Here is a 13797-nt window from a genome sequence, read left to right on the forward strand (position 1 = left end):
TTATTTCCTAAGGGAATGTAACTCGGTGATGCTTACTACAAGTCCCTATAGATTTGCTGATAAAAATGAAAATTGGAGGCATTAGGGATTAGGGATTCCCCATTTTTCTCACTTATGTGCAGTGTGATTTAGTGAGTTGTCACCCGTGTTAACAGCCGGCTTTATAAGGTCTCCTGTATTTGCAGACAGCTTTATACTGGGTACAAGCGTGCCCTAAGTGTAGATAACACTTCCTTCATTCACCAATGATTTACTTAGAATCCAATCACTATGCCAGGTTCTGAGGACTCCGCTGTGAGTAATACATTATTTTTAACCTCCAAAACTCCTTCTGCAAAGGAGAGTAACATAAACTCATACCTACAAATAATTTTCACTATAAGTGGTATAGTAGAAGAATTTATAACTCAACAAAGGGTAACTTTTCTGGGAGCCTGGTGGTTTAGGAAGTCTGATCTTTTAGATATTTGGATTTAAGCAGATGGAGAAGGTTGGAAAGGATAGTTTAGAGTCAAAGACCAGTACAAGACAAGACAATAAGGATGGATGTAAAATAATAAAGGTGCATAAAGCTAGCTCCCCAAAGCTGATTTTGAACTCCCTCTGTCTCTTTAAAGTTTTTCATATTAGAAAATGAAAAACTGGTGCCTATTTATATAAGCAGCTATAGTGATAGGAAAAATAATCAAGATAATAGCATTTATTGCATCATTATGATATACTAGAACTGTGCTAAGCCATTTCTATTACTTATCTCATTTTATTCTAAATAGAAGAGGTATGAGATCAATACTGTTAATAACCAGTTTACAGACTGAAAAACTGAGGCCAGAGACATTAACCAATGGGTTCACAAGCTTCCCAAGCCTGGGTACAAACAGTATATGCATGAAGAAGCATTTAAAAACTGATTGATTCTGATTTATAATTAACTTCAAGTTAGTAATATTTCTAGGTATATGGTTTATGCAAAATTATTCTTATATGACGAGACTTTCAATTATGCTTACAAAACCACAATACTTTATATTGTAGCTGTTTTAATGCCCAACTTTGGCCAAGAATTGGAATGAAGTAAATGTTATGCTTATATGTATTTCAGATTCAAACCTTTCTTCTAAATTAAAAATGAGGAAAATGATGTTCTTGAGCTATTGGATCTCATCTCTACTGACATTTCCTAACTCCTTACTGTGCCAACAGACACAGTAAGAAAAGTGAATGGAGCAGAGCTCTCTATGACCCAGGGAGTAAAAGACAATTGTATAAAATGAAATACATGACAAAATAAGACACATGACAAATCGCTCTCACTGCTGGAGAGAAATGTCACATAGCTCAAGCAGCACCTTCCCAGGCAGACTTTTCTAGTTCAGCACCCTAATACTAGCAGAATGGCCATTTCTTTAGTCAGCACTCAGCCACAGCACCATAGTCCTGCACCCCTGAGCCAGGGATCTCATTCACATGGACTCTCAGGCAAGTGGCTTCCGTGGAATTTGTAGAGGAGTGGCCCTGACGTCCACTTTGAGGTAGGTGCTAGGCTGACACGTGAAAAAAATGGAGGTCTTGCCTCCAGGGACCTGGTAGTTTAATGTAAGGGATATTGAAAGTGAGCACCAGTCAGATGGACAAAAACCTCCATTGATAACAGAGCCTCTGTAAGGGAAATGCAGGTGTAGCACGGTTGACTACTGGCTCCTATTCTCTGCCCATTCCCTTCTCTCAATTATCTGAACTTCTTATCTTCTTGGAGTTTGGTAGGTTTTGGAGAGGAGGACAAACAGAAGAAAAAATACAGCAACTTCTTCTGGAGAACCAGGAACCAACTGACAATGATGTTTAAACTGTCACCAGGTGACACCAAACTGAGCCTGACAAAGCTCTGGGTTCCAGGGCTGGTCTCTGAACTTCCTTACAGGATTGCTACAGTCTTAACAGTACAACTAACAGTAATGAAATAGAGGAATTTGATTCAAGTGAGATTTTTATGGATCTCATTAATAAACTGCTTTATTGTACTCCCAAGGAATATGGAGGTATAAACAACCTGTCATAAGAAAGAATGCAAAGGAAAAACATTTCACCCAGTGTGAGGATTTGGCCGTTTCCTTCTATCACATAGTAATATCTAAACATTCTCTCATTTATTTGTACATGGTACCATAGTCAATGCTAGGCTTCCCCAGTGGCTCAGTGGTAAAGAATCCACCTGCAGTGCAGGAGACGCAGGCAGGAGAGATGAGGTTCATTCCCTGGGTACAGAGGACCCCCTGGAGAAATGAAATGGCAACCCATTTCAGTAGTCTTGCCTGGGAAATCTCAATCCAAAGGGTTGCAAAAGAGTCAGACACAACTGAGCAATTAAACAACAATGATAGTCAATGCTGAGTAATATTTGCTCAATAAATGAATCCAGTTTGAGCAAATCAGGGTGGGCTTCTTGGAGAAGGTGACAATTGGGATGTGACTTGGATAAACAAGGTTTGGGCAGACTGAATTGAAGGCGATATAATATTCAGAATCAGAGAATATTAAGAGAAAAGGAATAGACTAGGATGCTGGGGGAGTTCCCTGGTGGCTCAGATGGTAAAGAATCTGCCTGCAATATGGGAGGCCTGGGTTGGATCCCAGTGCTGGGAAAATGCCCTGGAGAAGGGAACGGCTACCCACTCCAATATTCTTGCCTGGAGAATTCCATGGACAGAGGACCCTGGCAGGCCCTCTCCATGGGGTCGCAAAGAGTCGGAAACAACTGAGAGACTTTCATTCATTCATTTACTCATTCAGGAAGCTGGGGAGCCACATTTGTAATAGGAGATATTTTTATAAGCAAAGAGAACTCAACTAACAAGGAGTTAGGAGCAGAAGGATAAATTAAGGCTATCTTGTAAAGAGCACTGAATTTAGATTTAAAATCTTTAGATCTTCTTTAAAGATGGAACCAATCACATTTTATGATATGACAATAAAAAAATGGCAGGGGACCATTTGTTCCAAACTCACTTGCCAGGGAGAGTTTGACCCTAAACCAATATTCATGAAATAGATACTCACAGGTGTGATAATGCAGCAAGATCATTGAAAGCACCTTCAGGCACAACAGAAATGTCGTTTCCATGTAAAGAACTAAAAACAAGGAAAAGAAAAATTAAATTTCCTATTATTTCAGGGAGTTCAGAAAAATCCCCAATATATGAGTTTTCAGTAACAGTTATTTAAAATCAGTGTAGAAAATGGTGTATTAAACAGATAGTCTTCACATAACTGGATATCTATTTGGGGAAGCAAAAAGTTAGCTCCTACTTCATATCATATGCATAATAAATTTTATATAGAAGAGTTAAATGCAAAAATAAAACTGAAAATGTACTAAAGTAAAATATAGATGAATTCCTTTTTATAAAAACGGGATATGTAAGGCTTTTTAAAGTTCTATGTTATAAAACTCAGAAATCATAATGAAAAAGAGTGATATATTTTTGACGATGTAAAATATAACCATAATATAAAACAACAAGTCCCACTGCATAGCACAGGGAACTATTTTCAATCTTGTAATAAACTATAATGGAAAAGAATCTGACAAATAATATATACATACATGTATATATATGTTTGTGTGTGTGTGTACCAAATCACCTTGCAGCAATAAGAAACCAATACAACACATCAACTATATTTCAATTAAAAAAAGATTACATATAGAAAACAGAATGGGAAGTATCTGCAACATACATAAGCTATAAATATGTTAATTCCTTTGTAAAAAAGACCTGTAAACTTAGAGTCAAGTGCATAAAGGCAGGTATGTTAATAAGGAAAAGACAAAGTAACCATAGGAAATGAGAATTAATATGATCAAGCTAATAGAATAAGAAATGCAAACACTCAATAAACAAAATATACTCAAATGCTCTAGTAACTGGAATTGCAAATTGAAAGAGGAATGGAAAATAATGTTCCATCTGTCATATGACAAAAATGAAGGGATTTATAATATTTAATATTTTCAAGAGTGCTTTGAAATGGATAGTATATTAAAATAATACATTTTAAAATTGGTGGACAACAAGATGACTACTTTTGGTATTCTTCTAATATGCTTGACAGTAAGATGGATGTGTAGGATGTTCATTCCAGCACTGTATAAAATAATGAAAATTTGGAATCAACCCAATGACAGTAAAGATGAGGATACTTAAATAAGCTATGGTTCGTCCATTCTATGAGTCTGTAGCAGTTAAAGAGCTGAGGAGTATTATGTTTGATGGAATGGCAAATCTAAAATCTAAAGCATATTGCTAAATAAAGTCAATGACAGACTTAAAAAAAATCTGTTTATCATTTTTAAATTATATTGCTGTGGGCATAAATATACCAACATATTAAAAAAACATAAAAAATAACCAGAAGATAACATTAAACTGTTTAACCGTCAATTCTGGGGAGAGAATTGGGATACAAGACCATATTTTACTTCATGTACTGTAAGATAAATTTTGTATAATAAAAATATTTTGTGTTGTATTATGTAACTTTTAAAGAAATTAAAAATTTCTATTTTTTTTCAAAATTAGATCCATATAAAATTGTATCTTAAACTCATATATTATCAAATAAATGACCAAAGCAACAACATATTACAAAAGAAAAAATTATGTTGTCCAAGTAAAATCTGTTGAGAAATGATACAGTAAGATATAATTTTCCATTTCCAAATCTGTAGTAAATTCTAATGCATATAATCAAAAAATCCCCAAAATAAAGCAGTTAAATTACTAAAAAGCAACATAAAACCCAGATTCTCAAGAAATAAAGTATTTTGTTAAACATAAGATGCTTACAGTAACCGAAGAGACTTCAGTCCATCGAAGGTTCGAGGAGGAATACATCTCAAACGGTTGTAACTAAGAATTCTGAAAGCACACACAAGCCGATTTGTTTTACTCAGATATCCCCAAATGGCCAAATATTTTTAAAACAAAGCAACTGAAAAGGGTTATTTGAGCATCTTAAAAAAACTGAGGGAATTTAGAAAGATGATAACAATAACCCTGTGTACGAGACAGCAAAAGTGACGCTGATGTATGGAACAGTCTTATGGACTCTGTGGGAGAGGGAGAGGGTGGGAAGATTTGGGAGAATGGCATTGAAACATGTAAAATATCATGTATGAAACGAGATGACAGTCCAGGTTCAATGCACGATACTGGATGCTTGGGGCTGGTGCACTGGGAGGACCTGGAGGGATGGTATGGGGAGGGAGGAGGGAGGAGGGTTCAGGAGGGGGAGCACATGTATACCTGTGATGGATTCATTTTGATGTTTGGCAAAACTAATACAATTATGTAAAGTTTAAAAATAAAATAAAATAAAAAAAAAACAAAACTGAGGGCACTGAGGCATCGTATTTTGTTAATCTTTGTGCTGTTCACTACTACAACACAGTTAATTCTAAAATACAGCCTAGAAGGCTTCCTACGGCTGTCGTTCATTATTGTCTCAACCGTGTTCTCCGTAAGGTGACTTCCTCCAGAAGTCTATCTTAAGGATTTCTCCCAACCCTGCCACAAATGTAAGTTATTCTTTGTTTCTCTCATAGAACCTGACACTTTTTATAGGATCTATATTTGTTTATCGAGGTTTTATTTGTCTGTTTCTCCCAACAGTATTAACATTCTTGAGGGCAGAGACTGTTTTGTACATCAGGAATGTCCAGTGAATTAAGGAATTAACTTAGCATCACACTTTCATACTCACAAAGTGAGGAGCTGGGTCATGTTGCTGAAGCTCTGATTAGAGAGGGTGCTTATTCTGTTGTTACTTAAGTCTCTAAAAAAGAAAAAGAAAAAAAACAGGTCTACTGTTACATAGACATTGACATATTAGTGATTCTTAGAAAGAGAAGGTTCTTCCTGTTCACAGTTGTAGCAGCATTGGTTAGGACTTAGCTTTTGTCTGGAAATAACAGAACATTGGGTAATCCTCTGAGGTACATAATTATTCATCATTATTCCTGCCCAAGCCTGCTGAAATTAGAAACGACCATATGCCTTGCTCCGGCCAGTGAAGTGTGGCCACCAGAGCTGGTTGAACTTCAGAACAAAAGCTTCAGAGTAAGCTCACTTTTCCCTTAACCCTCTGCTCCTTCCTCTGCAAGGCTCCTGACATTCCACAGAGAAGCCCTCCCATTACTGGGTCCCAGGGCAATCACGTGGAAGCCATTCACAAGAGACACATTTGACAGCTGAGAAATAAACCTTTGTTCTCAAAAGTTCCATCGGTTATACTTTATCTTCACTGTCACATACAAATAGTCAAATAGGATAACTGAAAGAATCCCTCATCTAATTACATTGACAAAGCCATCATCAAAAACAACACCATAATTAAAAACTGCCTTCGGCAAAGTCACTGGCACATGGTTGGTTCCTAGTAAATGTCTGTTTAATAAATGATGAGTAAATGAGAGACATGTGAATTTTCTACCCATGCCAAATGGGTATTTCCAAGCGTAATTTGTATCACAGGTTGTAAATGATATGCAGTGAACCTGATCTTATTTTTATTTTATATAATGTATACTGCTTGTGCCAAGTTGCCTCAGTTGTGTCTGACTCTTTGTGACCCCATGGACTGCAGCCCACCAGGCTCCTCTGTCCATGGAATTCTCCAGGCAAGAATACTGGAGTGGGTTGCCATGCCCTCCTCCAGGGGATCTTCCTGACCCAGGGATTGAATCGCATCATTTATATCTCCTGCATTGGCAGATAGGTTCTTTACCACTAGCACCATCTGAGAAGCCCATATAATGTATACATGATATACATAATATTAATAATGACATATTATAAGCATAATAATATATAATGCAGTGTAATATATAACATATATAATGATGTTTTCCATTCTGCTTTAGAAAAAATGGGTGAATATATACATACATACACTCACATACATAAAACAGTGTGATACACGTTAGAGAATATTCAGTGATTTTTATCTAAAACAAAATGCCAAATATATGGCTAAAGGAAGATTGATGAATAAATGGAAGATTTGGATTGTAATTTATGTTCATTTATGTATGTGTGTGTATTTATGTTTAGTATATTTTTCAGAAGAAAATTTATGAATAAGTACAAGACTTAGAAAAGATGCTTCAGATTATCCACATTAAAATGTCAAAGTATCAGTAAATGGACCAATGAAACTGTGAAATGGTAGGAATGTTACAGAAGCTTTATAATCCATCTTAGTTGCTGAAGTACTATGGCTAAATTTAAAAAATAAATACATTTACACTAGCAGTAGTTACTGGCCTGAAAGTCAAAGTTGCTCAGTCGTGTCCGATTCTTTGCGACCCCATGGACTTTAATCCATGGAATTCTCCAGGCCAGAATTCTGGAGTGGGTAGCCTTTCCCTTCTCCAGGAGATCTTCCCAATCCAGAGATCGAACCCAGGTCTCCTGCATTGTGGGCGGGTTCTTTACCAACTGAGCTATCAGGGAAGCCCAGTTACCTGCCTAGAGTTGTATAGTGAGTCATTGGTAAAACCATTTCTGGATCTATAAATTCTCATTTTTCATTTCCAAACTGGTTTTAAATAATCACATGCTGTCTCACAAATGACCCAATTCTGCTGAACTGACCCTTTGGAAATTGCAGCAATTTAATGGTTTATTTAACAGAACAAATGTGTGTAATCAGTTCTTGCTGCTATTAAATAAATAACTAGAGGGAGAACAAGACATCTTGTAGAGTATTCTTTTTTCTTAATTTAACCATTTGTGAGTTAACAGTCCTATATACTTCAAACAAAGTGTTTGATTTTCGCATACTTTTAAGGAAAACTGAAAAGGATCAATAACATTTTAACTAGCTTTCATGTGCTCAGGGTAAAGTTTACAGTGAGAAACATAATTATGTAGGTAGCTACCTAGGTTTCTAGTATTCACTAATTAGGAATAAATCCCTCTTTTCTTGGAATACTAGAAATCTAAGACAGTTATAATTACTCTAAAATCAAACAGATTTAAAAATAAAATATTTCCCTTTATATCCAACATTGTTGCTGATTTTTTTTTGTTTTGCTACAAGTTTTATCAATTACTAACAATGCTACTCTAAGTGTGACATTATATACAGAAGATTATATATTTTAAGAAATATTGTGCACATAACTAGATTGAAAAGAAATGCTTGTATGTTTAAGTATACTCTTGTATTTACAATTAAAAACTGTAAGAAATTGTTTACATACATTAATGAAAGAGAGATGATACTTTAGGATGACATCAAACCAAACTAAAAACAATTCAATGTTTGATGTTTATACTCAGAATGTCAGCATCTTTGTCAACTGTACTTCAGTACTATTTAAGTAAACATGGATTTTAGAAAATAAATTTAAATACTGGAAACCCATACCTTAATTCATAATGTATTATATGAGAATCAACCCTTTTAAAATTAAAAAAAAAGCCTTTAAAAATCAAGTTTTTAAACTAGATTTATAATATAGTATCAGTCTGCTCCGTTTTGTTTAAAGTTGAGAATATAAACATTGTTTTCCATTTTTCTTTCCTTGGATTGTCGTTAAGTAGCTCACATTCATCTTCAATAGAAGTATTCAACTTTCTGCAAGTCTATAATTCTCTGATACTTAATCATATTTGTACTTTACACAGAAGAAGACCTTCTTCTAAGATGCACCATTGCCCGACTGATAATCAATGAAGATGTAGCTAGTGATCCAGAACCACAATGAGCAAGACAAAAAGCATCTAACTGAAAACAATTTATAGAATCTGAAAGGTTCACTAAATCTTCTGCCCCTACTATCCACATTTACATGAAAGCAAATAAGATGTCAAAAACAGAAAAACACCATACATTACTCACATAAGTGTTAAATGTTTGTAGTTAGAGAGTTCCTTAGGAACCAGGGTAAACTGGTTCCCATCCAGATACCTAAAAACAAAGAAAATATTATTTTTTTAAAAAATAACAGTAGTGAATCAGAAAATAGTTGAGCAATATTTCACTTTTAGTTGAAGCAAGGAGACATTTAACAATTTTGGCTTTACAAGGTCATGTTCCCAGATAGGATTGCTATTTAACAGAAGTAGAGAAAAAACACAAACACAGTTGTCAAATCCAGTAGAATTCTTCTGTGGATTACTTACACTAAATTATAAAACCAAGGAGAGACTGGTGAGTCCAGTCCTTTGTGGTTTATCTAAGAAGGCAAGGTATGTATCCAACCACTTGTGTGTCAGCAAGAGTTTAATCGGCCTTCATTGTACTTGTGTCTACATGGGACCAATACCATGAAATGCACTCACTACTGGCAGAAACTTGTTACTACTGACAAGACCAATCTTCACCGCCTTATTGTGTCAATATGCTTAGTAAATAACAATGGGTGATTGAACAGATATATTTGGGAATTTTAATGTAATTAGATTTCAGTTTAAAAAGATCTTAAAAATAGTTTTTACCCTTGTATGTTTGCTTGGTGATATTAATTTTAGGAGGTTTCATAGAAAATTATGACATCTAATGCACAAAAACAGTACATTTATGTAAAAGTAATGATAAAATAAAACATGTTAGTAAAATTTCTCTTTCTGATTAGAGTCAACAGAATGATGAGAAAATAAGGGCTAATGGACAAAACACAGAAATAAATCCTTAAAGGCATATTCATGATATCACAAAAAGAAAAATAATTCCATCTCCTCCCAAGGCTGTTCTTCCCCAGAATGTAGAGGGTGATGAGTAGAAACGTTTTTCAGCAACTTCACCCTCTGGTTATAGATGTGTCCATGAACAACCCTGCCGCAGCAGGCATGTAGCCCTACTGCACCAGCGCTGTGGCCTATCTCCAGATCTGAGATTGACATTCATATTTTTGCTGGATACACAAGTAGCTGAGCAATTTTCTAAGATGACAAGCTATTTCACATATTTCAACATGATAAAAGTTATATAAAAGGCACAAGTTATCAAAATATGTAATAAAGCTGTGATGAAGAGTCAGGCTTTTGTTAGGACTTCCTATGCCTATTCAAATTTTCTGACTCTGTCTTATTTCAACTTCTCTCCTCTTTCATTTCTCTAGCTAAGAATTTATTGGTACCACTAGAGGGAAGCATAATCCCATATACTTCCGGACTTTCCCTTTATTCCAGAAAGCATCCTAACACGAAGCTAAAAATTTTCAGATAGTGCACTATGGTTGCTTATATGTGAAACAATCTAAGACAGAAACTACATGGAAATGATTAAAAACAATGGATACCATTTGTTCAGAATTGTTAACTGCTACATGCTTATTTTTGCCAAATTCTTTAATAATTTAATATAATATGCCCATGGAAATTTTCTAATACATATAGCATATATGTTACTGGAAAGAGGGATCCTGTTGAGGTGGTATGGTTCTAAGAATAAACTCTTGAGGCAGTAAAGCAAAAATGCACAGAAGGTGAGTTAATATCTTCCTCATCTCTAGAATATATTTTCTTTTAAAAAATTACTTTTTAATAATTTATACAGGAATAGATTGAAGATTCAACTATCTGACAGAAGAAACACATAGATGGCATAGACAAATCAAGCAGGTTCTCAGATATAGATTAATAAAGAAATTAAAAGACAAACTACCACACAATTGCACTCATCTCACACTCTAGTAAAGTAATGCTCAAAATTCTCCATGCCAAGCTTTAATACTACATGAACTACGAACTTCTAGATGTTCAACATGGATTTAGAAAAAGGCAGAGGAACCAGATATCAAATTGCCAACATCAGTTGAATCATCGAAAAAGCAAGAGAGTTCCAGGAAAACATCTACTTCTGCTTTATTGACTATGCCAAAGCCTTTGACTGTGTGGATCACAACAAACTGGAAAATTCTGAAAGAGATAGGAATACCAGACCACCTGACCTGCCTCCTGAGAAATCTGTATGCAGGTCAGGAAGCAACAGTTAGAACTGGACATGAAGCAACAGACTGGTTCCAAATCGGGAAAGGAATACATCAAGGCTGTATATTGTCATCCTGCTTATTTAACTTCTATGCAGAGTATATCATGAGAAACACTAGGCTGGATGAAGCACAAGCTGGAATCAAGACTGCCAGGAGAAATATCAATAACCTTGTATACGCAGATGACACCACCCTTATGGCAGAAAGTGAAGAAGAACTAAACAGCCTCTTGATGAAAATGAAAGAGGAGAGTGAAAAAGTTGGCTCAAAACTCAACATTCAGAAAACTAAGATCATGGCATCCAGTCCCATCATTTTATGGCAAATAGATGGGGAAACAATGGAAACAGTGAGAGACTTTATTTTTTTAGACTCCAAATCACTGCAGATGGTGACTGCAGCCATGAAATAAAAAGACACTTACTCCTTGGAAGAAAAGCTATGAGCAACCTAGACAGCATATTAAAAAGCAGAGACATTACTTTGCCAACAAAGACCCATCTAGTCAAGGCTATGGTTTTTCCAGTGGTCATGTATGGATGTGAGAGTTGGACTATAAAGAAAGCTGAGTGCAGAAGAATTGGTGATTTTGAACTGTGGTGTTGAAGACTCTTGAGAGTCCCTTGGACTGAGAGGAGATCCAACCCGTCCATCCAAAAGGAAATCAGTCCTGAATATTCACTGGAAGGACTGATGCTGAAGCTGAAACTCCAATACTTTGGCCACCTGATGCAAAGAACTGATTCATTTGAAAAGACCCTGATGCTGGGAAAGATTGAAGGCAGGAGGAGAAGGTGACAACAGAGGATGCGATGTCTGGATGGCATCACCGACTCAATTGACATGAGTTTGAGTAAACTTTGGGAGTTGTATGTATGTATATGGACAGGGAGGCCTGGAGTGCTGCAGTCCATGGGATTGCAAAAAGTCAGACACGATTGAGTGACCGAACTGAACTGAAAATTATTTGATGGGAATCTGGTAAAAGGACAAAGGCATGGGTCAGTTAAAATGGTAGAAAAGGGATTCAGCATCAAAGATGATCTAAATGTTATGCTCAGTATTATGGTCTTGGCTGGGTTATTCTTAGAATCAATATTTTGCCTATAGAATACAAGCATCTAACTTCTCAACCCTGGATGGCTGGTAATCTTTTGAAATAAATAGATATCAAAATAACAATTAACATTTTAATTACACACACACATAAAGCAGGGCTCATAGTTAACTAACAACTGGGATTGGTACTGAGAGAGAGAAAATGAACACTTAACAACAGCTCAGTCTTAGAGGGATGATTACACACTTTTTCTGTAAGTGTCAATTAAAGACCAAATTACAATTCGTAAAACTGCGCATGATTTGAAAACAAGTTCTTTGATAACTGAAGTTACATCTTCTTGAATCTCATTACTTACATTCCAGGTTGCCAAAAGTTTATCAAAGTTACTGGTTTGTTGTACATGAATTACAAGTACACATCTGCATGAATTCCATTTTTGATACATAGTTTAACACAGTTGAAAAATAAACAGAGGCAAAAGACTCAATCACACATCAAGCATTTGCCCCGGATCTTTGGTATAGAGATACTGGAATCGGACAGAGCCTGCGTGCAGCATTGTTCAAACAGCTGATGCTTTGATTTATTCCATTCCACATATAAAGCAGGAGGTAGCTAAGGAAGTGTGTGTGGTGCTTAGTATCCTGATATATGTATACTGGCCATGTAAACAGTGGTTATATTTCAGTTTTGCAAATGTTAGGGATCACTGGCCCCACACCTTTCCTAAAGGATTCTGATTCAAACCCAAAGGGCACTACCTCTTTTTAAGTGTGAAGATTATGTCAGCTTCTTCTACACCCTACATATTTATGTATCCTCTGTGGTGAGATATTCTCTAAGGAGACACAGGGTAAAGAATAATTAACCATATGAAATATTCCAGTCACTGTAGATAAACTAAATATGTGGAATTTCTCAAGGTGCATTTGATAGAATGTTGGTCTTGCAAGATAGTCCATGAGAAAAGGGCTGTGGAGACAACCAAGTGTGGGAGGCCCATTAGGGTTTACATCCTCTGGGAGCTCACAGTGCACCATTGCATATTAAAGGCACTGGGTAATCCTACAGTGAAAACCAAAGAGAAACACACAACCAGCCTTTCCCAAGGGGACCTGAACAAGCTTTTATATTATTTGCTAAGGGTGTTACATGATACTAATGAATGGCCCACGGAATGAATGTACTTTGCAAATAAGACTCAAAAGATTTTTGTTTGGTCTCCATTTCCCTTGGTGTGTGAAACAGTACTCATTCAGGAAAGGGAAAGACAAGCTCTACTTACAATTCAGTGACATCTCTTGGAATTCCTTTGGGCAAGACCTTCAAGGCTTTGTTGCTACATCGAACCACTGTGTCCAAGCAGGTACACTCGGCAGGACAGCGAGAGAGTGGGGAACAGCTATTGTCATCATTTCCTAAATTGCCAAAAGATACACAGGAAAACCGGAGTTGTGGCTCTGAAGATGCCAGAAGGGATTTTATGCCTTCAGTTTAACAAACACAAGAGACTTCAACCATACAACGACTTATGCTTAGGGCATTAAGGATTTACAAGTTGACACTGTATGTTCTGTCTAGGACAGAGTTCCAGAAAACAATTCACAGTTAGTATTATCAATATGATTATAATGTTACGTTCTTTGTTCAGTTGTTTATACTTTTTAGAATATATAAATGTAAACTGAATTATGGAAAAATTGTAAGCAGAAATGAAGAGACAAAAAGGGAC

General features: G+C 36.0%; 1 protein-coding gene across 3 annotated transcripts in view; it reads right to left on the reverse strand.

Moving 5' to 3' along the window:
- Positions 1–13797, reverse strand: part of SLIT2 (slit guidance ligand 2) — a 405363-nt gene that overhangs the window by 69297 nt on the left and 322269 nt on the right. For all 3 annotated transcript variants that reach the window (XM_086406326.1, XM_086406325.1, XM_086406327.1), the window contains 5 exons: positions 13351–13483; positions 8908–8976; positions 5764–5835; positions 4848–4919; positions 3058–3129 (listed from right to left, as the gene is read on the reverse strand). In XM_086406326.1, the coding sequence (XP_086262452.1) occupies positions 3058–3129; positions 4848–4919; positions 5764–5835; positions 8908–8976; positions 13351–13483 (418 nt within the window). The remainder of the gene's footprint in view (positions 1–3057; positions 3130–4847; positions 4920–5763; positions 5836–8907; positions 8977–13350; positions 13484–13797) is intronic.

The sequence above is a fragment of the Bos grunniens genome, chromosome 6, assembly GCF_055505025.1.
Source record: "Bos grunniens cultivar Pamir isolate PY7600 chromosome 6, Bosgru_T2T1.0, whole genome shotgun sequence".
NCBI classification, from domain to species: domain Eukaryota; kingdom Metazoa; phylum Chordata; class Mammalia; order Artiodactyla; family Bovidae; genus Bos; species Bos grunniens.